The sequence below is a fragment of the Ictidomys tridecemlineatus genome, chromosome 4 (genome assembly GCF_052094955.1).
Source record: "Ictidomys tridecemlineatus isolate mIctTri1 chromosome 4, mIctTri1.hap1, whole genome shotgun sequence".
NCBI lineage: Eukaryota > Metazoa > Chordata > Mammalia > Rodentia > Sciuridae > Ictidomys > Ictidomys tridecemlineatus.
In genome coordinates, this window is record NC_135480.1 from 17,194,901 (window position 1) to 17,210,344 (window position 15,444).

Here is a 15,444-nt window from a genome sequence, read left to right on the forward strand (position 1 = left end):
TACCAAAAGCAAGTCTTGATTTGGTAAAAGATTCCAAAGATGGGCAGTGGTCCAAAAGTAGTCATTTCTCTATTTCTGAATGAATTTTTCCTTCCTTGAAAGCAGGAGTTTCATTTTTTGTTTTGAATTTTATTTTTTGGTATTTTACATTTATGGATGATACTGGGATTTATGATGTGAATTCACACACACACACACAAAAACATAATTTTCTAAATCTCATATGATTGATCAAAAGTATTTTGAATGTTTTTTTTTTTTTTTAAAAATTAAGTTCTGCTTGGTAAGGCCATTCAAAAGAGACTTTCTGTAGTTATATCACAGTTGATCTTCAGACATATTTATTTGACCAGCAGAAAGAAATTTGCTAGTAAATAATTTCCTAATAGTGCTTTTCATCTGGGCATTTCTCAAGGTGTAGATCAAGGGATTTAACATGGGAGTTATCATAGTGTAGAAAACAGCAACTGCCTTATCAATGGGTAAAGTAACTGCAGGTCTCAGGTATACAAATAAGGAGGGAAAAAAGAATAAAAGGATCACTGTGATGTGGGAGACACAGGTGGACAGGGCTTTGCGCCTACCCTCCGAGCTGTGGGTCCTCAGGGAGCACAGGATGACCACATAGGAAACCAGCAGGAGGAGGAAGATTAGCAGGCAGATGAATCCACTGTTGGCAACAACAAAGAGCCCAAGAGCATGCGTATCAGTGCAAGCCAGATTGAGCAAAGGGTTCAAATCACACATAAAGTGATCAATGACATTAGGACCACAGAAGGGTAGTTGCAAGATGAAGAGAATCTGGATGGTTGCATGGAGAAAGCCTCCCATCCAGCATACTCCCACTAGCAGGACACACACTCTCCAGTTCATGATGGTTGCATAGTGCAAGGGCTTGCAGATGGCCACATAGCGGTCATAAGCCATCACTGTAAGTAGAATTATCTCAGCACCTGCAAAGAAATGTTCCCCAAAGACTTGGGCCATGCATCCATTGAACAGGATGATCTTCTTTTCATGGAGTGAATCCACGATTAGTTTAGGGGTATTGACAGAGGAATAGCAGGCATCAATAAAGGAGAGATAGGCCAGGAAAAAGTACATTGGGGAGCCCAAAAGTGGGCTGGAAATGATGGCAACCACAATGAGCAAATTTCCTAACATAGAGATGATGTAGATGAGCAAAAACACAGCAAATATAATTTTCTGCATCTTTGGGTTTTGTGTAAGTCCCAGAAGAACAAATTCTGTCACACTTCTGTTCTCCATGTACTTTCTGTGCAAGTTTGTTATATTACCTAAGGGGAAAAAAAGAAGAAAAAACTTGAATTTATTAAACTTCTGTATTGTAATAGAGCACAAAAGCCTGGATTCTGTTGTGCTCTGAAATCTGATGAATTTTTTTTTTAAAGGAAAACATTCTGTGTTGTTCCAGATGACTCCAATGCCCCCTGAGTGTTGATTATGCCAGAGACTCTGCATAGGAAACTTACAGACACATAAGCAGGAGCCCATCTGAGTTCACAGAATTTTCAGAGATGATGGAGGAGACTAAATATAAGTGACGTATTGTATACATTGTGGCAATTAAGCCTATAAGGGAGGTAGAAGATAAATGAAGCAGCCATCATTGTCTAGTTAACAATTTTCAACTTTATTCTTAGGATAAGGGAAACTGCACAACCTGAGAAATGAGTGTAAGAATGACAAGGAACTTGAGGAAGAGTCAATCAGGAGCATGACTCTTGTAAAAGCCATTGTGTGCCCTGGAAGAAGCTGATCAAGGTTCAGTGAATAGTGGAAGCCAGATCCAGGAATCCCCAGGTTGCATACCAGTGAGGAGAGTTTACAGAAAGAATAGCAGTTCAACAGTGACGGAAATGTAAATAGAAAAGGCTACTTTTAAATACTTCATAATGCTTAATGACTAAATCCAAGAACTTCATAATCATCAATGACAAACTACTTTGCAATATTTGTTCAGTGTATTTTATGGTACCAAGTGCTTTGCACACATGATTATTTTTAATACTTGGAATAACCTGTGTGGTTCATACTACTTCATTGCACAGATAAGGAAAGAATCTCAGAGAAAAATGTTTGTAGTGGTTTAGCAAGGGCAATACTAACCAAAACTCATTGGACTCTTCAGGTGTTCTAAATGCTTTTCCAGATGCACATTGATTTAATCCTTACTACAAGACTACTGATTGCTGATTACCATCATTTTATAGGTATATTTATTCTTACATTACTTGATATATAGACAAAGAGAAATTAAGGATTATGCTCTAAGATAAGCAGCTAATAAATGGCCGAGCTAAGAACAGGACCCAGGTTTTTCTTATTTTATTTATTTTTCTCCTCCATATTCTTAACATGTATTATCCTTGAAATTCTTAGCTTTAATTATATACCATATGTTGCCATGCTATTCAAATGTTGTACCAGTAATCCTTTTTTGACATGACTATATTATTATAATTAATTAAATGCTACCTGAGATACGACTTTACAGAAGTAATTTCATCAGCAGACATTATGATCCATTTGAACTCTCAGATATTAAGAAAATAAATATTTCTGAATTCTTGGAGGGGTTCCTTTGTCTTCATCTGTCCCTCACAACTAATTCTCACTTTTCTAATACCATTATTAGGTAGATTACAGACCCTGCTGGAAAATCTCATTTTGTCACAGTGGCTAAGCATCTTGGCTTGAATATTAGAATTCTGGTTAGAATCCTGGTTCTTCCACTTGCAACTCTTCTTTCTGGGGGTAGTTTCCCTGGCAAAGCATGCAAATATTTTCTCTATTTATGAGATGAAAATTAAGAATATCACCTTGTGAGTTATTCTGATAATTGATTGCTATATGAACATGCAATACCACCCTTCTGAGGGCACATACAGGACTTTAATTTATGTTTAACTGTATGTACTCAGCAGATGTACAGAATTAACACATTGAATGATGAAGAGATTCTTTCCAGTATTACTTGTTAAGAAGCCAAGGAGATCTATATTATCCATAGTCATTTATTCAAGAAAGATTTCTCCATGTTTTGCTTGTACTCAGTACCTGATGTCTTATGCCATCTAGTATTCATATTTAGGTCTCAAGTGTGGGAAGTACATTTAAACTTTGTTTTCACCTCTGTGAATTACTTGGTTAACAAAAGAGTGTCTCATGATAAAATACTGGTTCTTTTTGCTAGAGAGCTACTGCTTCATACTTATGACTCTTGAATTGTCCACTGTTAAATCAGGTTAATGAGATTAATCATCTCTTGAAAAATTAGAGTGAGGATGAAATACACTATGATTATACTTAAACATGTTGAATAATGATTATAGCGTATTAAAAATAACAATAGTTAATAACATCAGTTCTGTTGAAGAACTTACCTTGTAATCTCATAGGATTTTAATGATGCTTGTGGATATTCAGAAGCAATCCCATATTCAAAATGACCTCTTGTTTAAATAAGAATCTTTACATATTAAAATATAAGACACAGTTGAAAGAGAACATTCAGATAATCTTATATCAAATCAACAGATACTAAGGGAGTGTCCTTAAAAGTCCAAATCTTTCCTTTCAACACAAAACCTTGAATGCTTCACAGAAAATCCAGGGTTAGAATTCAGAATGGATTCACTTAATTCACTATGGATATATGACTTGGGCTTCAGCACAGGAGATACAAAGTTTGGAGGAAAAACATTCCAGTAGGTCTCTCTAGTCATGATGATTCTTGCTCTTGATGAACTGACTACAACAGAAAGTCTTTCCTCTTACAGTATCTGCATATTTAAAGAGGTTTCCACATAGACTCTTGAACCTTACTGGTAGCTGGGCTTTTTCTCCCAGGGATCAATTATTTCCTTTGATGGAAAAGTTTTGTCTTAGGAGCAGGAATCCTGGAAAGAAAATTTGAGAATCTCTCCCTCTTGAGTGGGGAAATTTATTTCCTGCATTAAGGACCTATGTCTTCTTGCAATACTGTGGTTATAGGACATAGTGCATGTAAAACACTCAGCACGTTACCCACACCGTGTATGGGCTTGATAAAAGTTACATCTTCTTGAACCTATCAGTTTATTTTAGTCTGGGTTGATTGATATTTGCAGCGTTTTCTATCCAAATATCAAACACTTCGTAGCTTGCCTTGCAGTAACTAGTGAATACATCATCCAGTATTTGAGAGTTTCATGAGTAGTGGAATCAATAACAAAGAAAATTAATAGAGATTTAAAAAAACTTAAAAGGAGTTAAACAAATTACAACATAAACTTAAAAATCAAAAGGCAAAACTCAAGAGAGTGATTTGAAACTTTCTATGGCATAAGACTAAAGCAACACAAATTATATCTTTGCAACAAAAATTCTAAATTCAATGAAAATAGATTCATCTTGTCCTTGGTACCCCAAAATAGCATGGAGGTTTTTCAAAAAATTAAAAATAGTAGTATCATATGATCCAGCAACTCAACTTCTGGATGCATGTATAAAGGAATCAAAATCAGTATGTCAAAGAGATGTTTGCACTCCCATATATAGTGCAGCATTATTCAAAATAGCCCAAATATGAAATCAACCTGTGTCCATCAAAGGATGAAGGGATAAAGAAGTTGTGGTGTATGTACACAGTGGAATGCCACTCAGCCTTAAAAAAAGGAGGGAATTCTGTAATTTTCACCAAATAGATAAATGTGAAGGATATTATTTTTAGTAAAATAAGTCAGGCATAAAAAGACAAATATTTCATGATTTCACTTATACGTAAAATCTAAAACAATCAAACCTGTAGAAGAAGAGAATAGAAAGGTGGTTACCAGGAATTAGGGGTATGGGGTAGAAACCAGGAAATTTTGGTCAAGGAGTACAATTTGTTAGATATGAGGAGTGAATTCTAAAGATCTGTTATATAGCATGTTGACAAATAATAATGTATCATTAACATAGTTTTTAAATGTTCTCACCAAAAAGAAATGATATGTGAGGTGACAGATATGTTTATTTTCTTGATCTAATCATTCTACAATATTATGTGTTGAACTAATATACATTCATGTTAGCTATTACTATTATTATTATTTATTAAATTTAATAAAATGTAATTCAGTGATAAAAAAAAGAAAACATAGGCTTAAGGAAAATCAATACTTCTCAATTCATGCAATTCTTAAATGGTAAAGTACCTGTCACATGACACTGAAATTACTGTTGTACATGTAATATATTGTAATCTACACTCAGAGAAGAGTAAGAGCCCTGTAATACCCATACATTTGTCTCTCCTGGCTCCCAGCACAGAGCTGGGGACGTATTACATATATGAATGGCATGTGTTGAATGAATAATGAAAGGAGAACACGTACAAAGAACATATTTAGCTCTAATGCATTTTTCATTTTAGATCCAAAGTCTTCATCCTCCTGAGAAAATAGAACCAACATTTGGGAAATAGTTTGATTATAGTTCCACTTTCTAATATAATCTTAATGATGCCACAATATAGAAAACAAAATACTCCAGAAGACATTTCAACCCAGGTAGGACAACTTCACCTTGCCTCAGAACTATCACCCATAGCAGGTCATCAAAATAACATAACAGGTCATTAAAACAGGACAGCAGATCATTATAACAATACAGAAGTGATTATAACATCATGGAAGATCATTATGACACCATAGCAGTTTATTATGACACCAGCACACATAACAATGACATAGCAAATCATTATGACCACATAGCAGGTTATTATGACATCATGCAAGGTCACTATGATAACATTACAGGTACTTTTGAAATAATAGAGGATTCTTATGACATCTTGGCACATCATAATGATATTATGGAAATTCATTATGGTTTCATGGCAAATCATTATGACACTACAACAGGCCAATATTACATCATGCAAGATCTTTATGACACCACAGCAGGTCATTTTGACATCATGTGAGGTTTTTATGACACCATAGCACGTCATTGTGACAACACACAAGGTAACTCATGTTGTAGCCTGTATGTACTAATATGATACAGTATAAATTTGTATAGATGTAATAAATAATGTTATCTTCAAAGGCCAATGTTAATACTAATGATCCAAAGATGGCATCTGTATATTGACTGGTTTTTTTCCTCACAGCTGGCTGAGAATGATTAGTTAAAAAGTTCATCAGCACTATTCTTACCTTTTTACATATTCCATTATTTTAATATAACCCCATAAGCAAATATTAAGTCATTCAAAGACTAATTAGACTAATTTTGCCGAATTAGAGACTAAAATTACATTATGCTTTGCATAACCCATGAAATTATACCCAACATGTGCCAGCCATGGGAAAGATAAGCTCTGTGGTATAAAGACCCCAGTGCTACTGACCCCTGAAACTCCCTAACCCAGTGACTCTCACCTCCCTGCTGAGTGACATCATTTAGACATGTAAGCCTCTCTGATCCTTCACTCCCTCATAGTTCCCTTGTTCTTCTCCCATTCTGAATGCTGGTCCCCTCACAGTATCCTGAGAATGTTCTCATGCTGGGGGGAAATTGGCCTTCCAAAGCAAATCTGTCAGAAATGACTTGAATAAAACTCAACATGTATCATTGCCACCTCAAGGTCATATGTTCTTCTTTCATCAACTCTAAAATTCCTCCTGCTCTTCACAGCCAGTTCCTCCTCATTTCATTCTGCACTATGGCCATGTGTTTGATATTTCTTATCTATTTTAGGATATGGTCAATGAGTTCCACCAGAAATACTGCTTAGTCTTAATGGTAATTTCAGAGACTAGTTTGGGAGGAAATGCTTTTTAAATAACAAGCATCTCTCCATTTTTGCAAAGTCTTTTGTAATGTTTTTCAAACAAATGTATACTTGTTTGTATGAATTATGAGAAATATTCCCAAGTACCTAATACGTTTATTTTCCATGAAAAAAAATACTTTTATTTAAAGATTTACATTCTGCTGGTTGTTAGTGTACAAAAATTGATTTGACTTTTATTATTAATTATAGTTCTAAAAACATAAAAGAATAAAATAAAATGATCTCTTAATGATTCTTTTATCTGCAGGGTATTTTTGTTGTTGTTGTTGTTGTTGTTGGGGATTTAATTTAGTGTGCTTAGTCAGTGAACTACATTCTAAGTTCCCCATCTTTTTTAAAATTCTGAGATAGATTCTCCCTAAGTTGCTTAAGGCCTCACTTAATTTCTAAGGTTGGCCTAAAACTTGTGATCCTCCTGCCTCAACCTTGAAAGTTGCTGAGATTACAGGTGCAGCATTTTTTTTAGTGTAGACATTCATGTAAATTTTGAAAGACAGCTTTATTTATAATATATTTAATATTTATAATGTATTTAAAATATATATACATATATGTGTATATATTATATTAATTCTTGAAGTTCTAATCATTATATACTGACTAAAACCTACAGTACAATATTAAATTAAATAGAAATGATAACAGAGGTCCTTGACTTGCTTTTTTTAAGTGGAATATTTTCACTTCTAAACATTAAGTGTTATATTATTTCTTCATTTTTATATAACCTATACCAAATATAACAAGTTCATCTGCCATGTATATATACATGTAATTCTGAAAGATAATTACATAGATTCTCGCTTTTTATATACGAGAACATACTAAGATAAACATACTAACAAAAACAATAGTTTGCATTCTTGATAAACAAATATCAGTTATGATTAGATGACTTCATATATTGCTAGATTAATTTTTCTAATAATGTGTTTAGGATTCACTTCAATATTCATGTATGAGATTGGATTTCAAACTCTTATTTGCTTTTAATTATAAGATTATTTTTGATGATAAGATTGTTTTTATTAAATGAATTTGATCTTCACCTTTATTTTCTGAATAAGATTTTGTGGGATTAGAATTCTCACTTCCAAGAATGTTTAATAAAGTGTACTTCAAAAGTTTCTGGACCCAGTCTTTTATAATAAATAACTGATCAATTTTATTCTAAATGGACAGAACCATTCTTGTTTTCTGTAAATGATTGGATCATGTTTTTTCATATAGATTTTAATTTATATTTTACTTACAATTTCATTGATTTATTTTCAGTGTGATTTCTTATTTCATTTTCTTATGCATCTTTAATCTCCTACCTTAAATCGTTAACACCACATTTTCTGTCTTTGTAACTCTCCCTCATTTTGTATTAATCTGAACATTTTCATTAATTCTACTTGTTTTCTCAAATGTAAATTCATTAATTTCTTTCATGATACACATTGTTTCTGAAGAGCTCATGAATACAGAAATTTTCATATTTTATATTGTTTTGGGTTATGTAGAGTATACTTTGCATAATTTCCCACTGAAAACTGAATTAGCCTTTCATAATCAAACATTCTACAGCAAAATACATTAATATTCACATACAGAGAGATGCATACATGTTGTAGGTAGCATTGGTTTATTTCTGTAATTTGTTCCCACGAACACAAATATAATTATTTTCAGATAGGTTTGTTTTTAATTTTAGAATGGCCAACAAGAAATTGTACACAAATAAGAAACTGCTAATTTGTCCACATTTTAAATTAAAAAGTAACATTAGATGTTTCTCTTCCATTTTGTTCACTCATTCATTTATTCTGTACAATCTATAAGTCATCTTCTAGCTTTGTATGCTGAATTTAATTAGATAATTTTAGCTTTGATTTTTCAATGTAGCAAATTTTGAGAGGAGAAGACCTTGAACTTTATAAAGGATGTGGTAAAAATCTAGCTGGGTGTGCATTAAATATGTTTTGAATTAGTCAAAGATAAAGGATCTGGGCAACTCCAAAGGTTAATTAATAGTATTTCAGTTTAGCTTCCTGTTTTATATTTCTTGATTCAAATAGTTTGGGAGAATTTGCTATGAACTGCATTTCACTAAATGATGTGGTTTTCTCTGTGGGTTCACGTTTAAAGGAGATGATAAAGAAAACTAAAATGTCACTAAATATTACATCCAAAAAAAAAAAAAAAACAGACCTATTTCTATAACTTCTGTTGTAAAATGTCTAAATCCTACAGGAATAAAAATTTATCGTAACAACTTTCTTTCATATGAAATCTCAAGTTTTCATTTCATATGAAGGTAATATGATAAGTTTTCTTCTCAGCTTTCTGGCATAAATGAAACATAAGATTCACAGAAGTCTAGTGATTTGCCTAGATTTGGGCAGTGAGGAAGTGACAAAAAGACATTCTTATCAGGGTTTAATGACTGAATCATTGCTCTCTTTTGTTTTCAACAGTGCATTAAGATGTGGCCTTTGATTATGGAAAAAAATCCATCATTCATAGGTGTTCTGACTGGGCCCCCAAAATTTAATGGTGATTTGTCATTTTTGATGTCTTGAAGCTGCCTTTAGGAGAAATATAGTGAGAATTTTTGATCAAAAAGAACATGTAGGTAGGATACATTATAAAGTCAAATGAATATGAAGGTGTCATTTTTTTAAATTTATAAAAGTGAATGTGACTAAGAATAATACTTACTGCTGTCCTGCAGGCATTGTCTTATTGTCTTCCACTGTTTGATCCATTCAGGACTATATTAATTTTTTATTAGTAACTTGTGAAATATGTAATTTATACAATCATTTTTCAACATAAATTGGTACAGATTGCATTTCATATCATAATTCTTCCATTTCATCTTCCTTTATATTGTATTAAAACTGAAATCATAGTTGAAAATTTACTGCATTTAAAGGCGACAATCACCATTTTAAAAATTAAATTGCTTTTTACTATTTTGGTGTTATTTTCCTTCACCTGTTTCACAAAGAGATATTTTCTCTTTCATAACATAAAAAAAAAAGTTTTTTTTTTTCTCTGCTTCTTTTGGAAAACCTTTCTTTAAAACCCCAGTATTCACAATCCATATGTTTCCACCAATGTGCATATTGCTATATTTTTGTTATCCTATATATCTGTGTTGTTGTTATTGGTTTTCTAATAGCTGGGGTTGGGGCTCAGTGGTAGAGCACTTGTCTGGCACATGTGATCCTGGGTTGGATCCTCAGCACTATATAAAAATAAATAAATAATATAAAGTTATTGCATCCATCTACAACCAAAAAATAAAAATAAAAATAAAATAGAAAAGGAAGTAAGAAAAGATACAAACTAAATGATTTATGCTTCATTAAAATCTATTTGCTCCCATTTGTCTTTCTCTCTCTACAATGATGATTGAATTCATATCTCTTGTCTATGTATTGGGACACATTGACATGCAGTCTTCTCCAAATTAATATTCTTGGAGCCACTTGAATATATAGCTCTGCTGTGAAGGAATGATATCTATTAACTATTCATCCTTCTCTTCTACATTCAAGTACATTTCATTTAATAAACACCATAAAGAAAAAATCAATTTCCATCAGGCCACTTTTAAAGTTGGTGCATTTCCATTATAAAGAATGATGGGTTTCAATGAGGCATGTTAACAGATACACAAAACACAATTAGTTGAATTTCATGCCTCAGTATTGGCTCTGTCATCCTCTCCTTCTTCCTGGAATCTGCTAAGAGCCACAGCCAAGTAATATGATGCATGGCACTTTTGGTTGTAAGGTGAGGCCAGCTAGTCATTGAGATGATATGATTATGTTAAGATTTACATTCATATGGATATTGGACTCCTGCTGTTCACCTGGGCCTGCTATAGGACTCCTGGAGAGTTCCCATTGGTTAGGGAAGTACAATAGGAGGGAATTCTGGGGGAGGAAGTGGTTCCCGGTTCTGGTAGAACTGGATCATGTGGGTGGACGGTTTTTTCTTCCCGGACGTGTACAGGGTATTGGTGGAATTTTCAAAAATAAAGATTGTTCCTGCTTGAGTGGCTCGTGATTCTGTGCCCAGCCAGACTGCAGCATGAATCCTCTCTCTCTATCTTACTGGTTAACCATCTACTTTCATGTTGTCCTACCTGCCTGCCCCCCTGCGCCCCGATTTTTCACTCTAGCCTCCACATATAAAGGAATATATAATAATTTCCACCTGAGTCTGCATTATTTTGGTCAAAATTATGGTCTCCAGTTCAACCCAATTTCCTGACAGTTACACAATTTTGCTCTTCTTTATGGCTCTGTAAAACTCCATTGTATTTATATACTATATTTTTGTTAACTGTTCAGCCATTGATGTACATCCTGGCTGTACATTCCATAGTTTGGCTTTTGAAAATTATTAATTGATAAAATTATTAATTGATAAATGGATAGGCATGTATATCTAAAGTATGTTAAATTTAATTCTTAAAACATTATCCCTGCCTATGACATTTGGTTATAGTGGGGGTTCTGTAGCTTAAGAGAAAGGTATGTCCACCATTTTGAAATTTCATTTCATGTAAAATTCTCTGAGTAAACTTCTTCATTACATAACTGAATTTAAAATGTCATCATACAAGTTTTGTTGGATATAATAGAATAAAAGTTTAGTAATCAAAAATTATTTCTGAAAAACACTTTTAATCTACTCAATTTCTATGGAAAGATCAAATAGATTTCTGGTTCCTTGCATAAATTACAGATTAAATAATTATTCAAATTGTAAATTAGCATCAAAGTTGACTATGACAAAGTCACAAATTTGCCCTTCCATTAAACAGGAATATCACATGTATGTACACACATAAACTACTCCATCTAAGACCCTTTAGTGCAATTGTCATTTTACTGCTAATTCTTCAGTTTCCGATCTCTGATATTTATCAACAAAAGATTTGTCTTCAATATTTTGAAAACAATAGTGCTCCTTGGAGGCAAGTAACTGTTTTCAGCTGCTTACAGTTGTAGGGACATTAAATATTACAAGTCAATTATGTTTTTCTTCTAAAAATACTTTTTGACACCAAACTTTTCTCATAGCCTTTTTCATCTCTGTGTTCCGCAAGGTGTAGATGAGGGGATTGAACATGGGAGCAATAATGGTGTAAAACAGAGCAAAGATTTTGTCCTCGGGGAGAGTGTTAGGAGGTCTAAGGTAGGCAAATATGGAAGGTCCAAAGAATAAGATGACCACAGTGATATGAGACCCACAAGTAGAGAGGGCTTTGCGTCTCCCCTCTGCTGAGTGATTTCTCAATGTGAATAGAATGACCACATAAGACCCAAACAAGAGAATGAATGTTACCAAGGCAACCAGTCCTGAATTGGCAACCATGAAGACACCAGTGAGGTAAGTATCAGTACAGGCAATTTTCAACAAAGGAAAAATGTCACAATAGTAGTGGTCAATTGTGTTGGGGCCACAGAAGGGTAACTGGATAATCATACAGAACTGGGAAAAGGAGTGAACAGCTCCACCAGCCCAGGCAGCCAAAATCAGGACATTGCACCTGGTTCTGCTCATGATTATCATGTAGTGCAGAGGTTTGCAGATGGCGACATAGCGATCAAAGGCCATGGCTGTTAGGATTAGTATTTCAATCAATCCAAAGAAGTGCATCACAATGACCTGCCACATGCAGTAGCCATAGGAGATGGTGTTTCTTCCCACTAGCTGGTCACCAATCAGTTTGGGTGTCACAAGGGAGGTATAGCAGATGTCTATAGAAGACAAGTGACTGAGGAAATAGTACATGGGTTGGTGAGAAAGAGAACTGCATCCAATAGAGATGAGGATCAGAAGGTTTCCCATCAAGATGGAAAGATAACAAAATAAGAAGAACACCAGGCAAAATATTTGAATGTTTTGGTCAGAAGAAAGGCCCATGAGAATGAATTCTGATACGTTCCTCTGACTTTTCATATTTTGCATGCTCTGTGCAAAAATCTGAGTATCTGTGGAAAAGTAATTTGGAGAAAATCATTTTCAATTCGAACAAAATTCTATAAACCCTATCAAGTACTGGAAGCCAGTCTAACAATCACAAAGTGAATTGATAAATCAATTTATCAATTATATCTGTACTTGTGATTTGTAACTTATTTCTCTCAGTGCTTTTTAAAATTTTTTCAATGTTCTGTCATTTTGGTAATACTAAGAATATATTTTATTAATTTTTGAAATGTAAGATTTAAAATTTTAATTTACCTAAAAGATGTTCTACTGTTATTATTTATGACATTTACAAGCATGAAAATAATTTAGTATAATGCAAAGCACTGTTTTATAATTCTAAGAATGTTCTTCATTCATGATTGTGTTTTCACTGTAGGCAATGCTCTCTTTCCCCGGCATGAAATACAACAGCTCTCCATATTGTCTGCAGAGTTGTGTTCAAGGAATACAATTGTATTTACTTTAAAACCTAAATTGTGACCTGTTTGATTGGTGGGATAATCATTGAAACCCTAGAGATTGTGGGCACTGCATATTAAACATAAGATTGCAGATTTCCTGACTATAAAACAACAACAAATAGATAAATATGTAAAAAATAGAAAAAAAGAAACATGTTTTTCTGTTAAAGACTGACATTTATAAAAATCATAGGAAAATCAATTTTATTTAAATTTAATTGTAAAACAGGATATCTTAAGGCAAATTCAAGAATCCCTAATATCAATGTTACAAATAAACAAACAAAAGCTAATTTAAATTCATAGATTATTTGATTTCTATATAATGTATTGTTGTGCTAGAATGAATTATGAACACATAGAATCAATAACAAATGTTATACAATGTAAAGGCAAGTTGTGTTCAGGGAGTTCTCAGCTATTATGTGTTGCCTGGATTATTCATGGATTCACATATTTTATTCTTTGTAGGATCAGGGTTTGAATCACAAAGGCAACAGAAGATTGAAGTAGAGATGACATAATTATGCCATCTCTTTTCACTGGGGAGGAATTAGATGGCTTCCAGGTGTACTTTCTACATTACTCCTAAATTAAATGTGGCATCTCTATCTGATCCTACAGATACCATTTTTTTTAATATCACAGAAAGCATTAATGCAACATATGGAATAATAAGATCAGCATTTTTAAAATCATGTAGCCATATTACTTGTGGTTCTTAAGACTATTGCAACTGGTAAGAATAATAGTTCTAAACCACATTGCATAATATACTAAGTTAAGCTTGCAGTTATAGCTGAATACATTTGATTACATTAACAGGGGAGAGACACACCATGGCCATATTCTTTCAATTCTGTAATAATTCATACATTCCCTCTTTAATACAAAGAGAAATTTATCCTTGAAATTGTGTACACATGTTAGTACCTCAATAACATTTTTTACTTAAATATTTTGTCACAAAAATTGAAAATTTTGTTACCACTGAAAATAACATATTACATTCCTTTGTATAAGTATACATAAAAGAGAAGTGATCTTGAAAATAAATTTTAGATCATAAGTTTAACTCTTAGAATAAATTTAGCAGTAAAATACCCATCATATTTAACTATTACTTTCTGTATAGAGGAACTAATTAATAAAAACAGTGAATTCCCCAGTTCAAAGATTTAATACATTTTGAAATAAGAAAAAAATACATCTCCAAATTATTGTTTAGTTTCCTTCCATAACGAGTTGCATCTGATATACTGTAGTGGGGGAAACTACCAAACACTGATACCAAGAGATCACTGACAGATACACCACTGGGGTTATAATGATAAACTTGTGGTAGAAATTGCTTTGCTTTGCAATTGTTATGCAGCAGCAGACTTTCAATTTGACAAGTATAAACAGCAATGTTCCAACCTGCATACTTATGGAAATGAGCTACCTTCACTCCTGGAAGAGCAGGGAGAAGAACAACAGGAACAACTTCTCATGAAAGAAAAAATAGTCAGGAAAAGATATGACATTGTGACATTAAAAAAAAAAAAAACTAACTTTTCAGATGTTAAACATGCAAATGAAGAGGAATACCTCATTATTTAAAGTGTGCATGTTATACAATCAATAATGTAACTATTAGAAATTAGAGAGTATAATAAAATAAAAGACAAACCATTTTTTTATTAAAGTTACTATGCATTGGTAAACTTGTGAGGTAATATGCAGAACATTGGTCACCTAGATACCTCTAATATCTATGTGTTTGCCATCATTTAGGATAACATGAATTGAAATATGGTGCCTATGTTTTTGTCTTCAGTCTTAGATATTTATGTTTTATATAGAATGTGGCATCAAGGAAAAGCAGACTTTCCAGATAAGGAGATGATAGTCAATCACCCACTGTGAATTTATACAATATGTAAATATTTTTCCCAGCAATTGTTTATATATTTCATTCTCTGTTACCATTTACAATGATGTTTAGAAAGCATAAATAGGATTATTTTGAATTTTTCCATACTTCACAATGTTGTTCTCAATTTTACAAGGTACTTTGACATTTATTAAGATATCAAAATAAATATATCATTTGGGGAAATAACAAGGCAAACATGAGATTCTAATGCC

The 15,444-nt window shown here is 33.0% G+C and overlaps 2 protein-coding genes across 2 annotated transcripts; both read right to left on the reverse strand.

Moving 5' to 3' along the window:
- Positions 1-318: 318 nt before the first annotated feature.
- On the reverse strand, positions 319-1,269 carry LOC101964827 (olfactory receptor 4C46). The gene has a single exon (XM_005341549.1). The coding sequence runs from the start codon at positions 1,267-1,269 to the stop codon at positions 319-321; it is 951 nt and encodes a 316-aa protein (XP_005341606.1).
- A 10,615-nt stretch (positions 1,270-11,884) lies between these two features.
- LOC101956830 (olfactory receptor 4P4) lies at positions 11,885-12,820 on the reverse strand. Its single transcript, XM_005341530.1, has one exon. The coding sequence runs from the start codon at positions 12,818-12,820 to the stop codon at positions 11,885-11,887; it is 936 nt and encodes a 311-aa protein (XP_005341587.1).
- Positions 12,821-15,444: the final 2,624 nt, after the last annotated feature.